The sequence below is a fragment of the Dromiciops gliroides genome, chromosome 1 (assembly GCF_019393635.1).
Source record: "Dromiciops gliroides isolate mDroGli1 chromosome 1, mDroGli1.pri, whole genome shotgun sequence".
Lineage (NCBI taxonomy): Eukaryota > Metazoa > Chordata > Mammalia > Microbiotheria > Microbiotheriidae > Dromiciops > Dromiciops gliroides.
In genome coordinates this window covers 320,809,389-320,829,940 of record NC_057861.1, presented here as the reverse complement: position 1 = coordinate 320,829,940, position 20,552 = coordinate 320,809,389, and the positions used below count along the sequence as shown (strand labels likewise).

General features: G+C 40.9%; 1 protein-coding gene and 1 pseudogene across 6 annotated transcripts in view; one reads left to right on the top strand and one right to left on the bottom strand.

Annotated features, from left to right (window-relative positions):
- The window catches only part of SLC14A1 (solute carrier family 14 member 1 (Kidd blood group)), a 112,842-nt gene extending 95,110 nt beyond the window's left edge, over positions 1-17,732 (top strand). For all 6 annotated transcript variants that reach the window (XM_043978890.1, XM_043978891.1, XM_043978888.1 and 3 more), the window contains 4 exons: positions 1,538-1,685; positions 1,806-1,940; positions 11,862-11,911; positions 14,539-17,732. In XM_043978890.1, the coding sequence (XP_043834825.1) occupies positions 1,538-1,685; positions 1,806-1,940; positions 11,862-11,911; positions 14,539-14,712 (507 nt within the window). In that variant the 3' untranslated portion in view covers positions 14,713-17,732. The remainder of the gene's footprint in view (positions 1-1,537; positions 1,686-1,805; positions 1,941-11,861; positions 11,912-14,538) is intronic.
- A 942-nt stretch (positions 17,733-18,674) lies between these two features.
- On the bottom strand, positions 18,675-20,155 carry LOC122748727 (annotated as a pseudogene).
- Between the last annotated feature and the right edge of the window lie 397 nt (positions 20,156-20,552).

The following is a 20,552-nucleotide window of genomic DNA, read 5'->3' as shown; positions in this document are numbered from 1 at the left end:
TAGGTACTGATTGCCAATGATGACTGACATAAAGAAGAGCTTGTTGTTCGGTTGTGTCCAGCTCCTTGTGACCCCCATTTGGGGTTTTCTTGGCAAAGATACCACAGTGGTTTGCCATGTTCTTCTCCAGCACATCCCCATTTAAGGAACTGAGGCGAATAGGCATTAAGTGACTTCCCCAGGGTCACAGAGCTATTAAGTATCTGACCCCACATCTGCTACTCTATCCACTGCACCACCTTGCTTCCCCCAAAACTTTAGACAAATATTTGTAGTCAGTAACAGAACTGTAAGGATGGTCCTAGTGAATCATATACTTTTTTTTTTTTGCAGGGCAATGAGGGTTAAGTGACTTGTCCAGGGTCACACAGCTAGTGTCAAGTATCTGAGGCCGGATTTGAACTCAAGTCCTCCTGAATCCAGGGCCGGTCCTTTATCCACTGTGCCAACTAGCTGCCCCCAAATCAATATCCTTTTTTTTTTTTTTTTTTTGCGGGGCAAGGGGGGGTAAAGTGACTTGCCCAGGGTCACACAGCTAGTAAGTGTCAAGTATCTGAGACCGGATTTGAACTCAGGTACTCCTGAATTCAGGGCTGGTGCTTTATCCACTGCGCCACCTAGCCGCCCCCAATCAATATACTTTTAATTGCTTCTAATTTTATGGAAGTTTTAGACTAAGTTCAAGTCTTTAACAACATTTATTATTACTGTTATCTTCCCTTCTTTTTGTTGGAATTCAAATAGAAATGGTCTTGGAACAAGAAGCTATGCTGTTATTATATCTTTTTATTCAATGTTTAATTGACACAGGATTTTTTAGTTGAATAAAAATAGAAGGTTTGGAAATTCATTCTTGGTAGGTTCACCATAGGCATCCTCAGTAGCACACAGGACATCAGGGACAATATGTACTTCCTTCTCTTCCCACATGAATATGGTCTCCTCTGCTAGGTCTCTCTGATTTAAAAGTTTTTTATTCCATGGTGCTTGAAGAATATAACCATTTGGCATCTCGACGTTAAAAATATTGTTCTTGAGTTTTTGTGAGTCAACATCATATCTGGGGCAGCTAGGTGGCACAGTGGATAGAGCACCGGCCCTGGATTCAGGAGGACCTGAGTTCAAATCCGACCTCAGACCCTTGACACTTACTAGCTGTGTGACCCTGGGCAAGTCACTTAACCCCAATTGCCTCACTAAAAACAAAACAAAAAACCAAAATATTATATCTGGGCAATAGTTTGGTCTGTAATAACGAGAATTATTATTAACATTAGCAATAGTTATATTTTCTCAAGCATAGCAGTTCATGAAATTATCTTGTCCAGGAATAGTGACTATAGTCATTGGAAGGAGTGCCCACACCAATCCAATTTACACCAGTTCCAAAGTGTCAAACCAGAAATCCATCTTGCATGCTTCCTTCTGTCTCATCTTTCCTGTGAGACTTGGTTCCAAATCTATAGCTATTAGCAATATTCACTTGAGGCTCTTTATAGTAACCTGTATTTTTTTTTGGGGGGGGGTGATTTTACAGTTACTCAAAGCCATCCCAGTGGGAGTTGGTCAGATCTACGGCTGTGATAATCCTTGGACTGGTGGCCTTTTCCTGGTTGCCATTCTCTTCTCCTCCCCACTCTCGGGCTTTCACGCAGCGATTGGATCCACAGTGGGGATAATAGCAGGTACTCCCACTGTCCCTGGTAGGGGTGGGACTCTCATGAAGCATCTGCTATTCCAGCTCCTTTCAATATACTGGTTCCCTTATCTAAATGTGCACTGATGCCACTTCTCTTGTGTGATAGGCCTGACCCTTTCAGCTCCTTTTGAAAATATCTACTTTGGATTATGGGGTTTCAACAGCTCTCTGGCCTGTATCGCAATAGGAGGGATGTTCATGGCTCTCACTTGGCAGACTCATCTCCTATCACTTGCCTGTGGTATGTATCCAATGAAGCACCAGAGCTGGGTTAATAACTATGGGTTGGTGGAACAGCTAGGTGGTGTAGTGGGTAGAGCACTGGCCCTGGAGTCAGGAGGACCTGAGTTCAAATCCGGCCTCAGACACTTGACACTTACTAGCTGTGTGACCCTGGGCAAGTCACTTAACCCCTATCGCCCCGCGCAAAAAAAAAAAAAAAAAAAGATATACTGTATAAGGCAGACTGATCCTGCTTTATGAATAGGGAAGGACTTGAAAGGTCCCCCTCTTTGAAACAAAAAGGAACTGGAAGATGGATGAAAGGTGCACAAGGATATATACGTATACATATACATATAGATTTAAATGTACATATACATATATGTATATATACATATACATATAGCTTTCCCTTTAGGTAGTATGGTAGCTGACCACACAGCAGGGCAAGGTCCAGAGATTATTGGGGTAAAAATGGGGCTCTTTAGCTCAAGAAGCAGCACTGACCAATGAGGGCTAGGATCCTCCTACACTCTGTGACTCAACAAGTTTATATCCTGTAAATTTATGTGTTCTACCAACTTTGTCTTGGCAGCTGGCAAAGTCCTTAAGAAAAATTCAACCTCTGTCTTAGTTGCCCTAAGGGAATTGGGGGATGGGGGGTGATAGGGAAACAGAATTCACAAAGATTCAGAAGAAGATAGGGTATAAGTGAGTTTTAGGGCAGAGGGTTGGGCAGGGAGTCTGGAATATCAAGACAGGTAAAGTCTGATAATATTGATTCTCTTTCCCTAAACAGCAGGGGCTAAATAAATAAAACCAAAAGCATCCCAAATGGGTCAAGAATATGACTCTTTCTGCTTAGGATCTTTATATGTTGGGAAAGTCACCTGACTTCAATTTCTTCCTCTGTCAAATGGGAATAATCATATCTATCTCCCATCTACCTCACCAGGCTGTTTTGAATATAATAAGAGATCATAAGGATGAAACAACTTAAAAGTACTAAGTGCCATTAAAATGTAAGCTGCAATTATTGTTATTATTACTCAGGGGAAAATGAATATAAGTTGTCCTATAGTCTAGTACTCTTGACTTTTTTTTTTTTTTTGCGGGCCAATAAGAGTTAAGTGACTTGCCCAGGGTCACACAGTTAGTGTCAAATGTCAGAGGCCAGATTTGAACTCAGGTCCTCCTGAATCCAGGGCCAATGCTTTATCCACTGTGCCACCTGGCTGCCCTAGTCTAGTACTCTTGACATGAAGAATCTGTGTGACCTTAGGTAAGTTTCTTAACCTCCTGGACCTCGGTTTCCTCAGCCATAAAATGATCTAGATTACTGTTATCATCAGAAGAACGTTTCAAGCCAAAGAAAACATTAGCAAATTCCTTCAAATAAAATACTAAGCCCACCCCATTAGGTGCATTAGCTGATTTTAGGCTGCAAACTTTGGGGAATGCATTAATTGTCTAATCAAAAGCATGTTAGAGATAAGGGGCACCTTGTTAACTCATTTATGGGTGAGGTTCAGAAAAAAGAAGTCCATTGCTCAAGGTATCAAGGTCACATTGCTCCTTAGTGGTCCAGCTGGGACTAGAACTTGTATCTCCTGATTTCTCTGCTAGTGTTCTTACTGCTACAGCACAATGCCTCCTTCCATGTAGCACCAGGCCAACTATGGCTCCAGGACATTAGAACATTAACTGAGGGTCTAAAAAGCCAACTATTTTTCCTATAGTTCTCACATCCATGAAGTGGTTTTTAAAAGCTGACTTATCTCTTTGCCTCATCATGGCCTGGAGGTGACCCTGAGGTCTTGAAGGTCTCTAAAAATGGAGCACAAACTCTAGAACATCCTACTATGCTACAAAGGCTTAGAGAATGGTCTCAATGATAGGTAGGTTGGTCCTCAGAAATGAGATAGACTAAGTACCAAGAAGCTCATCACCAGGAACCAGGTCATTGGGTGAGGAATTCTTTAGTCATTGATGTTCAGTTGTTTCAGTGGTGTCTGACTCTTCATGACCCCATTTGGGGTTTTCTTGGCAAAGATACTGGAATGCTTCTTCATTTCCTTCTCCAGCTCTTTTTTTTTTCTTTTGGTGAGGCAGTTGGGGTTAAGTGACTTGCCCAGGGTCACACAGCTAGTTAGTGTTAAGTATCTGAGGTCAGATTTGAACTCAAGTCCTCCTGACTCCAGGGCTGATGCTCTATCCACTGTGCCACCTAGCTGTCCCCCCTCCTTTTTTCCAGCTCTTTTTACAAATGAGGAAACTGGACCAAACAGGGTTCAATGACTTGCCCAGGATCACCCAAGTAGTAAATGTCTGAGGCCAGATTTGAACTCAGGAAAATGAGTCTTCCTGACTCCAGGTCCAGCACTCTATGCACTGTGCCACCTAGCTGATCTCTTTAGTCATAAGAATCCATAAAACAAAGGAAAATCCATAATAGCTTTCCTCACTCCTGGGCAGCCCATCCCCTACTACTTCTCACTGATGATGGCAGACTGGTGAAAAGGGAAGAATATGAAAAGAATAGCAGACTTATATCCTGTCTATCAACATAAACATCAGTGTTGACATTCTAAATGCGAGCTCTTCATCCTGGGATGAGCAAATTGACATACTACTAAAGGAACTGAATTACACCAATCTTAAAGTCCTCACTATAAATGAATCTGAAAAAAAGAAGTTGCAGCCAAATGGAAGGACAGCTCATAGGCTTTCCATAGGGAGGCAAATAAAAGAGTTAGTGGAAGGGCAGCTAGGTGGCGCAATGGGTAAAGCACCGGCCCTGGGTTCAGGAAGACCTGAGTTCAAATCTACCCTCAGACACTTGACACTTACTAGCTGTGTGGCCCTGGGCAAGTCACTTAACCCTCATTGCCCTGCCAAAAAAACAAAAAACAAAAAAAAGGAGCCAGGAGGCACTGAACATAGAAAGCACCGAATAGCATCACTAAAAAGGAAACTGACTTATTTTAACATAGAAGTCATTGCCAAAATACCCAAAATGACCTGGAAACTACTTTAACCAAGAAATGCATGATCTTGCCAACCAAAAAATACCCAGTATCCTGGGTCAACACCAATTTCAAGTATAACTTCAGGTGCAAAATTGCATAGAAGAAAATTATGGAAGATGGTGCATGGTATCACTATATAAAACTGAAAAAAGCAGTAGAGAACTTAGAAGGGACCTTAGAAATCATCTAGTCCAGTGCCCCTCATTTTACAGATAAGGAAAATGAGGCCTACAGGACTTGTGATTTGCTCAAGGTCACATGGCTAGTAAATATCAGGTAGGATATGAAACCAGGTCCTTCGATTCCAGAACCAGTGCCCTTTCCACTGTGCCACATGTGGAATGAAACACAATTAAGCCAGACTATTCTGAAGGCACTACAGGATTAAATTAGGAGAAAAAAATCAACTACCTGTAAAACAGCAAATATCTTGTATATAAAAATGGCATTAAAGAAAACAAAGTTGGTAAAAACAGCTAAATGGGACCAAATAGACACAGGCAAGAGCTGTGCTCAACGTGACACAAATGTGAAGACTCTTAGACACTGATTCTCAAGATACTTGAAAGAAGGGAAGATACCAAATGCTTTGGAAAATCTCAGATGTAATTGGTTCCCCAAAAAAGACACCAAGAAAAAAAATCAGTAACCACTGATCCATATGCCAATTTTCCCATCTCTATAAAATCTTTTTAAGAATAATGTACATTTATATTGTGTGTGTAATATATATATATGTATATATATATGTATGTATGTATGTATACACACACACACACACACACACATATATCAGGGACATCCTTAAGTTATGGGAAGGGAACAATCACACAATTCACAAATAGCATTCCAAAGCAAGCCATATTTTTACAGTCACACAATTGATAAAAGGTGGAGAGAATATCATATCCTATGGTATTGATTGGTTCATTGGCTACAGAAATAGCCTTTGATCCTGTAGAGTGTCACTTCAAAGATTCACCTTCAACAAGGTATCTCCCCTGTAAGAGTTAAACTCATACAAGATTCTGCAAAGTATATAACATTAGAAGTAATGTTGACGAGCAGCTAGGTGGTGCAGTGGATAGAGCACCAGCCCTGGATTCAGGAGGACCTGAGTTCAAATCTGACCTCCGACATTTGACACTAGCTGTGTGACCCTGGGCAAGTCACTTAACCCCAATTGCCTCACCGAAAAAAAAAAGAAAGAAAGAAAGAAAAGGAAAGGAAAGGAAAGAAAAAAGAAAGAAAGAAAAAATAATGTTGATGACCTTCTGATTATTAATTTCAAGTAAGATATAGAATAAGGAGAACTATGTTCATCAGCATCAGTCAGGGAAGAGCTCTGGGAGGAGGGAGATATACATAAGTCCTGAAGGAGAAGAGAGACACTTTTTGGAGGGGAGAGAGTGTGCCAGCCTAGATGTGAGGAAACCCTTAGCAACCCTTCAAAGGTCAAGAATAAAGAATGCTCTCACCAGGAGGGACAGTTTTAAGGTGTTGCCATGTCACAGGTGGGAGGTATAACAAAGCTTGTTTACACAGGGCTTTGAGGTAAAGCACATTCTTGGCAAGTAAAATGTTGCATCCAGTTTCACGGTGCCCATTTCACAGTGATATCAAAATGACTTGCCATTTCAAGTTGAGCAAGTAGATAAATAACCAAGACTTAGCAGAGAATTATTCCTTTCCTTTATCGGGTAAGGTCACTTGGTACAACTTAGATAAAAGCCCCCAAGTGCTGTCTGCTCCAAGTCGACTTTTAAATGCGATCTGGCATAATTAAGTTATTAATTTTTATTGTGTTATCAGTGCAAAATGGGAAAAATACATGGCATCTTTTATTGGCCAGGTTATCACAGTGGTGATTTTCATTTGCTTGAATTAGAGTGATCCTTGCCCATCATAGCCTGTTGGAAGAGACAATGTCCATGAACAGCAGAAGTTCTGGAAAGCTCTAAAGGGTCCCTGACATAGAACTGTCGCTTCAGCCATTTGGGGCTTTTCTTGTTGTCCTTGTTATTCTCCAGTTGTTTTCAGTCGTGTTTAACTCTTGGTGACCCCATTTGGAGTTTTCTTGGCAGAGGTACTGGAATGTTTTTGCCATTTCCTTCTCCAGCTCATTTTACAGATGAGGAAACTGAGGCAAACAGGGTTGCCCAGGGTCATATAGCTAGTAAGTGTCTGAGGCTGGATTTTAACTCAGGTTCTCCTGATTCCAGGGCCAGTGCTCTATCCCCTGTGCCATCTCTCTGCCCCAGGACTAGCTGATCTTCAAGAAGCCCTGAAGTGTACTATGGTCTAAACTGACTTGGAAAACACTGCTAGAGGAGCCTAGAAATAGGAAGGACCAATATGAGCTGAAATATCCAAACAACTTAGTGTACTGGGGAAAAGCATTGGAGTCAGAAGACTAGGACTCACGTTGCAGCTCTGTCATGAACTAACTGTGTATATTCAAATAAGGCACCTAACTTCAATTTCCTCATCCACAAAATGTGGATAATGATATTTGGACTACGTTGAATGGATGAATGAAATAATGAATGAATAATACATTTATTTTGGCAGCTAGGTGGTGTAGTAGATAGTGTCAGACAGAGTCAGGAAGACCTGAGTTCTAATGTGAACTCAGGTACTTACTAGCTGTGTGACTCTGGGCAAGTCACTTAACCCTGTTTGCCTCGGTTTCCTCACCTGTAAAATGAGTTGGAGAAGGAAATGGCAAACTACTCCAGTATCTTTGCCAAGAAAACCCCAAATGGGGTCTCTAAGAGTTGGACACAGCTGAAAAACAAGTGAAAAACACATTCATTAAGCATTTACTTTGTGTTAAGCACTGGAGATACAAATAGAAAAGACAGATAAGGGGAGATGACACCTATGGAAGATTTCAGCTGTGAGACAGATGAAAAAAAACCTTATTGTTCTTAAGGAGCACCAGCCAAGCAGATGTTAATGCCTTTCATTACAATGTCTTTCTTTAATGTCACTATAACCAGAGCTCTTGGTTTCTGGGTTCCAGGCTTTCTCCATTAGGGTCTGAGGAGGTAGTGGTTGACTTATTTGTCACACACTGCCTTCTGGATCTCCCTCGAAAGTCTTGCTGCTCCAACTAGGCTGGCGTGCCTGCCCTGAGAGTAACATTTGGTTGACAGTGGGCATGCATGGCTAGTCCTTTTCCCACAGAAGTTGTTTCCCTGGATGATGGTTATGAGGGATGGGCTGAAAATGGAAATGGTGGTCTGGGGACCACCATCTGGGCTCCTGGGCCTCTCTGCCTATTAGTGGCAGTTGGTCAACAGGTGCTGTTGGTAGTGATAAGGAAGGTAGGCCTCATGTTCACCATGATTTCTCCCTTCGATGATGGCTGGAAGTGGGTCTGTTGGTCTATGGGGCACTGCTATCCTGAAGGCTGATAAGATTTGAGGAAAGTACATTGTAAATCTATATGCACATAAGCTATTTGGCAAGGCTCCATGAGCAAGGTAGCTATCGAATTTTTGCTTATCGGTAAAAGTGGCCTCCTGTGTCAGGACTAGAATCCTAACCTTTTTGCTCAGATCCCTCAATAGGAGAATACAAGCCCAACAGCTAGAAGATTCAGAAATTCAGGAGCACAACATTTCTAGGCAGGTTCACTCGAGTGAGGTCTGGTAAATGTAGATGACAGTCAAGCTAGATTGATTCCCTCAGACAAAGAAGGTTTCTGACTTAAAGCTGAAGAATAACAGCTCCTCAGTAGAAGTCTGAGAGGAACAAATTCCTCAAGCCATTTCAATAATTGGCCTGGCACAGACAAGGCTCTAAAATTGAATTTTGTGGAAACTTTAACAGGTGCTTTGTGGCACAATGAAAGGGGCACTGGCTCTTGAAATGAAGGACCTGGATTACGATTCTACTTCTAGCACTAACAGTATGACCTTGGACAAATCACTTAACTTCCCTGGGCCTCAAGTCTCTTCATCTGTGAAGCATGTGTGATGGCCCTTAGAAGCCCCTTGTCTGCTTGACTGGTGATTCTTTGATTCTAGAACAGTGGTATGAAGGGGACATGAGGCAATGCAGAGACAAGAGAATTCTTGCGTCCTCAATAGCCATATTTCAAACCGTATGTCAGCAGTGGAAAGAAAGACTAATTTCTACAATAATATTAATAACAGGGACTGAGACCCTGCCCCTAATTTCCTGGCCAAGGCACCTAAAATCATTTCCTAAAATTCTAAAAAGGGAGAATAGTTGATGAATACATTCAGAGATCAGTAGTGGCAGGAGGTATGGCCAAGTGGCCAAGGCCTTCAGCTACAAGAATCTACATTGTCTGCCTCACCCTGAAACTGTCCACTTGTCCTCTGGGTAGCTGTTTCCAACTTCAGTAAAAATGGACTGTTTCTGGGGCTCAGCTAGGTGGCACAGTGGATTAAGCACCGACCTTGGATTCAGGAGTACCCGAGTTCAAATCTGACCTCAGACACTTGATACTAACTAGCTGTGTGACCCTGGGCAAGTCACTTAACCCCCATTGCCCCACAAAAAAAAAAGAAAGAAAAGAAAAATGGACTGTTGCTGCTGATCAGTGAGCTGAATCTTCAAGTACAGTTTCTTGTTGCACTTTAGGGTTACAAAGTGCTCAGAGACTATTGATCTAATCCCCCAATTTTTGTTGTTGTTGTTCAGTCTTTTCAGTCATGTCTGACTCTTAATGATCCAATTTGGGGTTTTCTTGGCAAGGATACTGGAGTGGTTTGCCATTTCCCTTCTCTAGCTTATACTACAGGTGAGGAAACTGAGGCAAACAGGGTTAAGTGACTTGCCCAAGGTCACACAGCTAGTAAGTGTCTGAGGCCACCTAGCCACCAACTGCCTAATTTTACAGGTAAGAAAATTGAGAATCAGAAAGATTAAATAATCCGATTATTGAGAAAGCATCTCTTTTCCCATAGGTATCAAGTAACAGACTTTGGGATTTGAATCCAGTGTTACTTTTTCTATACTATGTTATTTGATCTTCACTGTTGCTCTCTGAAGTCTGTTAGCATTATCCCTATTTTAGAGATTAGAGTCATCACAGAGTCCCAGAATCTCAAAGTTACAAGAGAGCTCAGAGACCATCAAATCTAACCTGTGCCTAAGCAGAATCCCCTTCTAGAGCATCCCTAAAACAAGGGTCATCCATCCTCCTCTTGGTCACTGACCAATGGAGAAACCATTACCTCCTGAGGCAGCCTATTTCTCACTTTTGGCGAAAAGGTTTTTCCTTACATCAAGCCAATATCTTCCATCCCCCATTATTCCTAGCTCTGCCCTCTGAAGCCAAGTAAAACAAGTCTAATCCTTTCACATGGTGGCTTTAACAATCTGGCAAAAAGAGACCTTGTTTTCAAATCCCAGAAGTGCTATGTAGTTTGATTTGGTTGGGGGAGGAGGGGGGTGGGATGTGACCACAGTGAAGATTTAAAGGCAGAAGAACGGAATTCAAATCCCAAATCTGTTACTTCTTACCTATGTAAAATCAGTCAAATTATTTATTCTTTCTAGGTCTTAGTTTTCTTGCCTGTAATATTAAGAGTTATAGGGAGGGGGCAGCTAGGTGGCACAGTGGATAAAGCACTGGCCCTGAATTCAAGAGGACCTGAGTTCAAATCTGACCTCAGACACCTGACACTTACTAGCTATATGACCCTAAGCAAGTCACTTAACCCTCATTGCCCCACAAAAAAAGAGAGTTACTGGGGGGAAAAGGAGTTATAGGGTTAGACTAGATTGGTGGTTTTTGAATTTTCTTGATCATTTACCCCAATGAGTAAACATTTTTGAACATATACTTCTAATATTTTACATTTGTTGTTCAGTCATTTTAGTCATAACCAACTCTTCATTACCCTATTTGGAATTTTCTTGGCAAAGACACTGGAGTAGTTTGCCATTTCCTTCTCCAGTTCATTTTACATATGAGGAAACTGAGGCAAACAAGGTTAAGTGGCTTGCCCAAGGTCACACAGCTAGTAAGTATCTGAGGTTGGATTTGAACTCAGATTTTCCTGACTCCAGTGACTCTGTTCACTGTGTCACCTAGCTGACCATATGTATATTTACTCATTTATAAATTATATGCATGTATTATGGTAGTAATCATTATAGACTACAACTAGGAAAAATAGAAATGAAAAAGAATGAGATAATGATGAAATAATAATTGATCCCATGTATCTATTCAGGCTGCCCTTGTGCATTGAACACCCTCCCCCACCTCATCTCTGAGCATCAAGATATTTCTCTTCCTTCAAGGCTTAGCTCAGGTATTACCTTCTCCACAAAACCTTAGCTGATACCTTCAGCTGAAGGTGATTTCTCCTTCCTCAAATATTGCTAGAACATTTTGCCTGGACCACTTCTTTGCCTCTGGGTCTGAAGTAAGGAAGACCTGAGTTCAGATCCAGCCTCTGACACTGTGTGACCCTGGGCAAGTCACTTCACCCTATTTGCCTCAGTTTCCTCATCTGCAATATAAGCTGGAGAAAGAAAATGGCAAACCACTCCAGTATCTTTACCAAGAAAACCCCAAATGGGGTCACAAAGAGTGGGACATGACTGAAACAACTGAAAAACAACATTGTAGGACTTATCAGTGGAAACAGGGACAGAATGGGAACAAAGGATATGGAAAAGTCACCCAGTTTCTCTAGGCCTAAATTTCATTATTTGGAAAAGATAAGAAAAGTAGAGTAGATGATTTCTTCATTACTTTCTAGAAGTAAAATTCTATTAAAAACCAAAAAAGGCATATAAGTGAAAAGAAGGGAACCCAAAGAAAGAAAGCTAATTCTGATTGCAGTTTGGGTTTTTGGAAAGCAACTGTGCTTTCCTTAAATAATAACTGCTTACCAAGACTTCTTTTATTTCCTTTGTAGCTCTGTTTACTGCTTACCTGACCATAGCAATTGCACATATGATGGCTGTGGTAAGTATGCCTTTATCTGGAGTTTCCTGTTGTGTTAGAATGAGTACTGTAAGCTCTTTTGGAACGTCTCTAGACTGGTTTATATCAAACGCAAAGGAGTTTGATTTTATCCACCATCCATTTTATCATCGGGTCTGTTGAAAATACCAAGTCATGTGATCTAAAGCTGGTGATGTATGCTATTTTTCAGGTTGTCTGTTAGATGCCACAATTCCATCACCTAGTCAGATAGGCAAAAAGTGAGTTCTCAATGTATTCCAGTTTTGGATACACCAAGATGGTAGTCTTTGGGGTTTGGGGGACAATTGCAAAAAGAAAAAAAAATCAGCCATCCAGTATACAGCACCCCCCCAAAATTAGTGGCTCCTTTTTTTAAAAAATCACTTCTCATTCCTCCAAACTTTTGTTTATATCAGTCAATTGATCAATAGACATTTAGTGAGCACAGCTATGGCTTAAATAGGCAGTGTGCTTTCAGCAAAACCAATTCTTTGGGGACAGCTAGGTGGCACAGTGGATAGAGCACTGGCCCTGGAGTCAGGAGGACCTGAATTCAAATCCAGCCTCAGACACTTAACACTTACTAGCTGTGTGACCCTGGGCAAGTCACTTAACCCCAACTGCCTCACCAAAAAAAAAAGAAAAGAAAAAGACCCAATTCTTTGAACATGTGATTCCCTGGGCCTACAATGCCTTCCCTGCCCTTCCTTCTTCAGCTGCAGTCCTCCCCATCCTTTCTAGATCCTACCACTTCCATGGTAAACACCTTCTCTGAAGCTCAACTTTGATCACTGCTTTGCAGCAACCTGAGGTGCCTACTGAACACTGCATACTATAATTATTTTTTTAAAAAGTAATTATCCACTGTGTGCCAGCAATTGTAACAGGAACTGGAGAGCCACAAAGAAAAAAAAAGTCCCTGACCTCAACGACTTTACTTATATTCTACTGGAAGGAAACACTATGTCAGTTAATCAATAAGCATTTATTAAGAGTCTAGTATGTATTATGGTCAACACTGAGAATACAAAAGCAAAATCTCTGCTCTCAAGTTCATGGGGAGAGACAACATACAAACTACTATGTACAAATTTTCATATATGTGTATATGTGTGTATATATGTATACATATGTATATGCTCTCAATTTATCCTGTGTGGGTGTGTTGTATGGATGTGTACACCCACACCCACAGAGGATAAACTGAGAGTAAACTAAGAGGGAAGGCATTCAAATTAAGGAGAAATGGGACAGCGTTCTTATAGAAAGTGGGACTTTAGCCAAAGCTTGGAGGGAACCAGGGAATCTAGGAGGCAGAGCTGAGGAGACAGAGAATTCCAGGCATGAAGGACAGCCAATGAAGATGCACAGACAGGAGATGAAGGGTCTTGTTCGAGGAACACAGGACACAGCACTTATAGAGGGGACTAAGGCATGAAAAGACCGGAAAGATAGCAAAGGGGTCTAGTTATGACAGATAAATACATTTTTAGAAGAGTTGTTATTTCATTGGCATAAGGAGTCCCTCACTAGGAATATAGATTGCCACCTCCTCTGCAACTTAGAATCTTGGAGAGCTGTCAGGGGCATTGAGAAGTTAAGTGACTTGCCCAGGGTATCACACACAATTTGGGTGGGAGGTAGTACTTCAACCCATGTCTTCCTGACTCCAAGACCAGCCATGTTGCTTCTCGGATACAGAATAGATGGAAAGTTAATACAAAGTAATATTTTCCCAGAGAAGAAGAGAAGGGTCCTAACAAATAGAGATTAGGAAAGGCCTCCTGTAGGAGTTTAGGGGCAGCTAGGTGGCACAGTGGATAGAGCACCAACCCTGGAATCAGGAGGGCTGGAGTTCAAACCTGTGTGACCCTGCCCAAGTCATTTAACCCTGTTTGCCTCAATTTCCTCATCTGTAAAGGGAGCTGGAGAAGGAAATGGCAAACCACTGCAGTAGCTGTGCCAAGAAAACCCCAAACGAGGTCACGAAGAGTTAGATACAACTAATCAACTCAGCAATAACAAAACCTGTAGGAGTTGGCGCTTGAGTTCAGTTCTGATGGCATTTCAGGATTATGGGGGGGCATTAAAGAGAGAATGATTTCCAAGTATGTGTGTCAGCCAAGATCCCCTATTAGCCCAGAAGAGGTCTGGGAGACAGAATATTGTGTATGGAGAATTGCAAGAAGACCAGGTTGGCTGAAAAGTACAATTCTTGAAGGGTATTAATGTAGAATAAGTCTAAAAAGTACTAGATTGTGAAGGGTTTTTAAATGCTAAATATATGAGTTTATATTTTATCCTAGAGACAATAGGGAATTACTGGAGTTTCTTGAGTATGGTGGGGGAGGGAACGGGGCTGGGAGAAGGGATGGACCAAGTGGAATGTATGCTAAAGCTCTAATGCTGGAGTCAGAGGACCTGGGTTCAAATCCCACCACTAATGCTTACTATCCATGTGATCTTAGGCAAGTCATTTGACCTCCCTGAGGTTATTTAACCTCAATTTATTTACAGGTAATGTGAGGGGGTTAGACAGGATGGTCCCTGAGCTCTCAGACTCTGATCCTACCTCAGCATTCCAGGAGGACTCAAACTACCTCTGTTTCCTGTTCCCTCTTTTCCAGTTTGGTTTGCCATCGTGTACCTGGCCCTTCTGCTTGGCCACACTCATCTTCCTCTTAGTAACAACAAAAAATCACTCGATCTACAAGCTGCCACTCAACAAAGTGACTTACTGTGAGGAGAACCGCACCTTCTACCTGAAAGCAAAGAAAAAGTTAGCAGAAAGCCCTTTGTAATGGAAAGACCAAATCAAAACCAATCCATCTAATTTCAAACCCAGACGGCACCATCAACTTGCAGGATCTGTGAACTAATATCTTCTACTATAGTAGAATCTTTTAAACTAACCATGCAGCAATTTACTGCTCTCTATTCTTGATAAAAAAAAAAATCTATCCTTCATTTGCTTGTTGCTTTCTGGCCAATAAGATAGATGCCTTTGATTTCAGCTCATCTAAGATAGCAGGTAACATGCCCCAGCTGGTCACTATGTCTATCTAGGCCTGTTCCCTCATCTGTAGAATGAGAAGGTTGGAACACACGACCTCTATGTTCCCTTTCAGTTCAAAATCCAGTAGGCCCTAGGGGCAGCTAGATGGCACAGTGGATAGAGCACCGGCCCTGGAGTCAGGAGTACCTGAGTTCAAATCTGGCCTCAGACACTTAACACTTACTGGCTGTGTGACCCTGGGCAAGTCACTTAACCCCAATTGCCTCACCAAAAAAAAAAAAATCCAGTAGGCCCATACTCTGACAGGGAGCAAAGGGCTATGGATTTGTAAATACTTGATTTGGAGGAGAGTTGGAGAATGAAGGAATGTATTGGTCATGGGCTTTAAAAGCCCTCCACTCACTAACAGAGAAGAGGAAGTGAGTACAGAGCCAGCTGTGCTGTTTTGCTCTCCCCTGTGTGTGATAGGATGGTTGTAATTAACAGATACATAAAAGGTATTAACAGTATTAAATATTAAGTGCTATGCCTAACTGGCCTTTAGTCAATAGAGAGCCCAAAGCAACAGATGGTCCAAAGGTTACTTCAAATAGAAAGGAATGTGCTTGAAACATTCAGTGCTGGCTACACTATGAAATCTAACATTGTGAGCATGGCCGGGTGAATAGTCACATCAGCTAAAGGAATCTTCACTTAATTATAAGAAGTGAGGTCAAGTTTCTGTCCATTACTGTTTAATGTCCCCCCCAGTTACAGGGCTCCTTGGCCTCCAGACTGACAGCTGAGTAGGAGGGAGACATGATGTGATTAGTATCTGTCCTGCATTGTCACTCTTGCTGAAGTCTGGCAATAACTTCAAAATCACTGTCTCCTGAGAATAGAGTTATTTTGAAGAAAAGAAAATGAATGAACCTCTCTTCCCAACTTCACCATCTCATTAAATTTACAAGAAAGTTACACATTGATTGAATTAGCCTTTGAAATACTTGGCAGGGCCAATTTACTTTAAATTGATAAAAATTATTTTGAATACTCCATGAATATGACTAAAAGAAAATTGGTTGTTAATCCTTTGGCAATTTACAGTCACATTTTTTTCAGATTTGACTTTTTTTTCATATTTTCAAAGCCTGGGGCTTTTTCCATTGGGTATAATGATTTCTTTTTGGTGTTACTTATTGAATTAATAGTCTATTAAATTAATGCAATAACTTTTATGCTCAAAACTTTCTCATTAATTTATGTAGAATAATAATACTATTGTGCTTTCAGAAACCAAAGGAATTTACGCTGCCAAATGGATGTAGATGATTACTTCTATGACACTCAAGTCTATATGCTAAAATATTCTATTAAGGGTCCCCGAAAGAGTTATAGAGCATGATCCCTTTGCCTCTTTTAATCAGTGCAATCGACTGACTGAGCTGTCTGCCAGCATCAAGCCCAACCAGTGACCATTTAAATTGGTTAATTATATTTTTGCTGGCTGGCTTGATACAGATTGACATCTCAGCTAGCAAGTGACAGGAAGTGCTAGAACACCAAAAATAATGGATGTATCCTCTTCCTTCAAGACCCTTCCACTTTTTCCACACAAGAAAAAGGTCTCAGGTAGCAGCTGGACACACGAAGTTTATAGTTGCTTTGCCAAAAAACACTAGAACAGCAGCAGACACCAGTCTACTGTTTAGTCTAGCTCTCATCTCTTCAGAAGGAAATGCAGGGAGGGGAGGTAAACAGAGCATTCTCACTTGCCTCAGTGGCCCAGTTCAGTTACAGCTTAGAAGATAATGCAAGGAAACGTGGTGGTGCTTTTACCCCTTGTTGGTTATTATAACACATTTCATGCATGCCACCAAAATACATGCTAAAATACTAATCTGTTATTTTGGAAGTTTTAGAAAATATTGGTTTTTATTTATGGTTTCTAAATGGAAAGTCCATATCTAAACTCACTGAAGTGATGGACGGGTAGCAAAGGAGTAATCAGTCACTTAATAAGCATTATTAAGTATCTGCAATGTGCCAGGCAATTGGCTAGGAAATAGAGATACAAAGGCAGTCTCTGCTCTCAAGAAGCTTGTCTTTTATTCAACTACTCAAGGAGGAGATTATAGACCATAGCTATTTTTCCACTTAGGAAAATATACCAATTTTTCTCATATAAATGCCCTTGTGATCAAAGCTTTTTGATTTCTTTAGTTTACAACTGCAATTCAGTTCAACAAGCATTTATTATATGTCAGGTATGTTCTAGGTCCTAGGCATACAAAGACAAGAACAAACACAGACCCTGCCCTCTAGTTAACTATTCTAAATACAAATACGTGCCTTTGGAAAAAGGAAATTTTCAGTGTTTGAATTGACATTTACCTTTTAGGGGGATTTGTGAAATTAGAGCTTTAGAAATCAGGGAGGATAATTAATGACAATAACAACAAACAACAAAGAAAACAGAATGCTGCATAGGTTCTGAAATCTCCTCTCCAATTATGAGTGAAGGAGCGACCATGGAGATGATCCATGCATGACTCATGTTCAGAGTGGATTGGTGATGGGGGAGTTTCTGTTCTGAATAGAACTTCTCATGAAAGGATTTCACATAACTGTAAATATACTCATTTGAAAGCACTGTAAATAGGACAAGCTAAAATGGTATTAATTTTTTTGTATCCTGTTATAGAATGAGTATTATTCTAATAACATGTATATATTTTTATCTTTGTTCCACTGAAGAGCACTTATGTGTGTGTTTCCTATCATTTGTATTACACGTTTCTATGTGAGCATATGCCAATAAATAAATATAGACACAATTAAGTCATAAGTGCTTGTTTTAAAGACAGGCAGAAAGATACATAGATATGTCATTCATTCATTCACCCAAAAATATTTTTTAAGCATTTCTGTAGCAAGGGAGGTAAAAGACAAATGCTAGCTATAATATATAACATTACCTAATAAATGTATTAGAGAGGTACAGAACCAGGTACTCACCATGTGAAAGAAGGAGTTGGAGAGAAATAAAGAGACAGTAAGATATTATGATGATAAAAAATATGAGAGACAGTTTCTGGATAATTTAATCATTTTATCAATAGGCCAGCAGTCTGTTAATAAAAGGATGGTCATTGGTCATCTCTCAGACCAAAGACCCATAATGGGGTGGAGTTTATATACCCTTCTAACTGTAGGAGGTCCATCACATAGCAATCAAATCTAATTGGTTGGCATGATTTGGAGGTGGGTTATATTAAAATGAAGTCTGGGGACACATGACTTAGGGCATTTAAACCTTCCTAAGAATGACATCAGAGAAAGAATGTACACCCCCACCCAAACTGATCTGAGCACAGTAGTTTCTACCTAAGTGTGATACAGAGAGACCAAATCTCATCAGTAAAGCCTTTCATCCATCCAGATAAATGGATCTGTCTCCACCCAAGACTCTTTAACCCAGATGAAACTTACTTTCAAGGAGAATTGGAATTTAGAGTGGGGGAGGGGAGGGAGGAAAAGACTACAAAAGAAGGGGAGAATCACTGGGTAATCCCCAAGATACCGATTATTAATCATTATTTCCCACAATATTATGGTTCAATGGCAAGGGAAAACTCAGGTTCAAATTCTGCCTCTAATGCTATCCATGTGACTGCAAGCAATTCACTTAATTTCTAAAACCCTCAGGCAACTCTAAGACTGTACAGCACCCAAGGCTCCCTTTTACACATGATCCCCACCTTTACACTAGTCCATTTTTGGAGCACATTTGTGGGTGCAAATGAGGGCTCAGTCGATGATTTTCTCCACCACCTGCGTATTTCCATTGGCTTCCTCTAGTTTCACTGTAGTAATCTGGTTTGCAGATCTGTGGGAATCTCATGTGCTTTGTTTAAGATCTCACTGGTATTCTCATAGGCATCCATCCTCACCAAAGAAAGTCAAAACTCCACACTAGTGGGGTAGCATTGTACAGCTCAGCTTAGCATTATTCTAGCATCTTCTGCATCTTCCAACTCCACAGTTGCCTTGCACAAGTGAACAGAGTTTAGGCCATGTTCAAGAGTTTTCCTAAGAACACACTTCTTTGCTCAGAAGTCTGTTTCTAGCTCTGCTGCTCTGATATAAATCTGGACAGACTATGGGAGGTGACAGAGATCTTGAGCAACCATGACCTTGGCCATATCACCAGGCTGGAGATGGGTTGCTTCTAGCCATACATCCTCACTCTTGAGACATGTTTCTGTTCCTTTCATAATGAGATTTGAGCTACTTACAATTTTCCAATGACCTCTTCCAGGTGGGCTGAAGCAATCTATGCTGGAGGATGATGAGGATTTATCTCTCTCACAGACTTTAAAAATAAACAGGCTTTTAAAAATATCATTGATATTTTATTCAGGTGTGGGAATGATGGAATTAAAATCTGTGAGATAATCCTTGGGATCCCACACAGTCTGCTGACTCACCGAATCATACACCTGACCCAATCACATATCCATCAAGGTGTTCCTGACTTGGCCAATCTTCCTCATGTCCAGTTCACCTGTTCTAGGTGTCATTAACCCAGGTGTCACTGAACCCAGATATGAAATATTTAATCCTCCTGGGTAGGGTGTATTAAGACCTCCAAATTGGGTTCATCAGAGATCTTCTGAAGTGTGGTTCTCTCCAGTCTGTAAATGTTTAGCAAAGAAACTATCAGGAATAGGGGTAAATTTATTGTATTGTGGATTCCAATGGTGTTTGTTTCTAGCATCATCAACTTCAGGAATATTTAGCCAGTCTTCTTCCATAATTTCTGCCAACTTTCTTTTCAGATCTGAGTATGTATGGACATTCCATATAGTATTTCTCAATTTCTTCTTTCTCCTTATGTTCCTTTCTTTTCTTCTTTCATCTATCCTTTTGTCCAATGCTACATAAATAGCATCTGCTTTCTCATCATCTTTTTCATAAGGACCACTTGAGAAAAGACCTCGAGCATAACAATTAAATTCATCATAGTTTGTTTCATTCAGATCTTCATCATCATCGTCTGCCGCCTGGTTTTTCTTCATCTGGTCCCCTTCCATCCTCTTGCCTAATGGAGCATGTTAATCATCCACTGGGTCACTGGCATCCCAAGCAGACCCAATATCCAACTGGGATGTAAAATCAGCGCCTCCTCCACCCAGCATGTAAGCAAGGGGTGCAAGCATTCCCAGGAACATCTTCTTCTTGTTCATGGTGACAGCTGGAAGTGGGAAGGCCATGGGTCTCTGGGGAAGCAAAGGGGACTCCTGGGTTATTCCTCTGAGATGGAGGTGTCACAGAATCACTAGCTTACACTCAGTTGCTTGGGATATTGAAAGATGGCTCAAATTTGGAATTATTCCCAAAGGGCTATAAAACTTTGCATAGCCTTTGACCTAATAATACCACTATTACGTCTATATCCCAAAGAGATCATAAAAACAGGGAAAAGATGCACATGTACAAAAATATTTATAGCAGCTCTTTTTGTGGTGGCTAAGAATTGGAATTCAAAGCGATGCCCATCAATTGGGGAATGGCTAACCAAGTTGCAGTATATGAATGCAATGGAATACTATTGTATTATAAGAAATGATGAGCAGGCAGGTT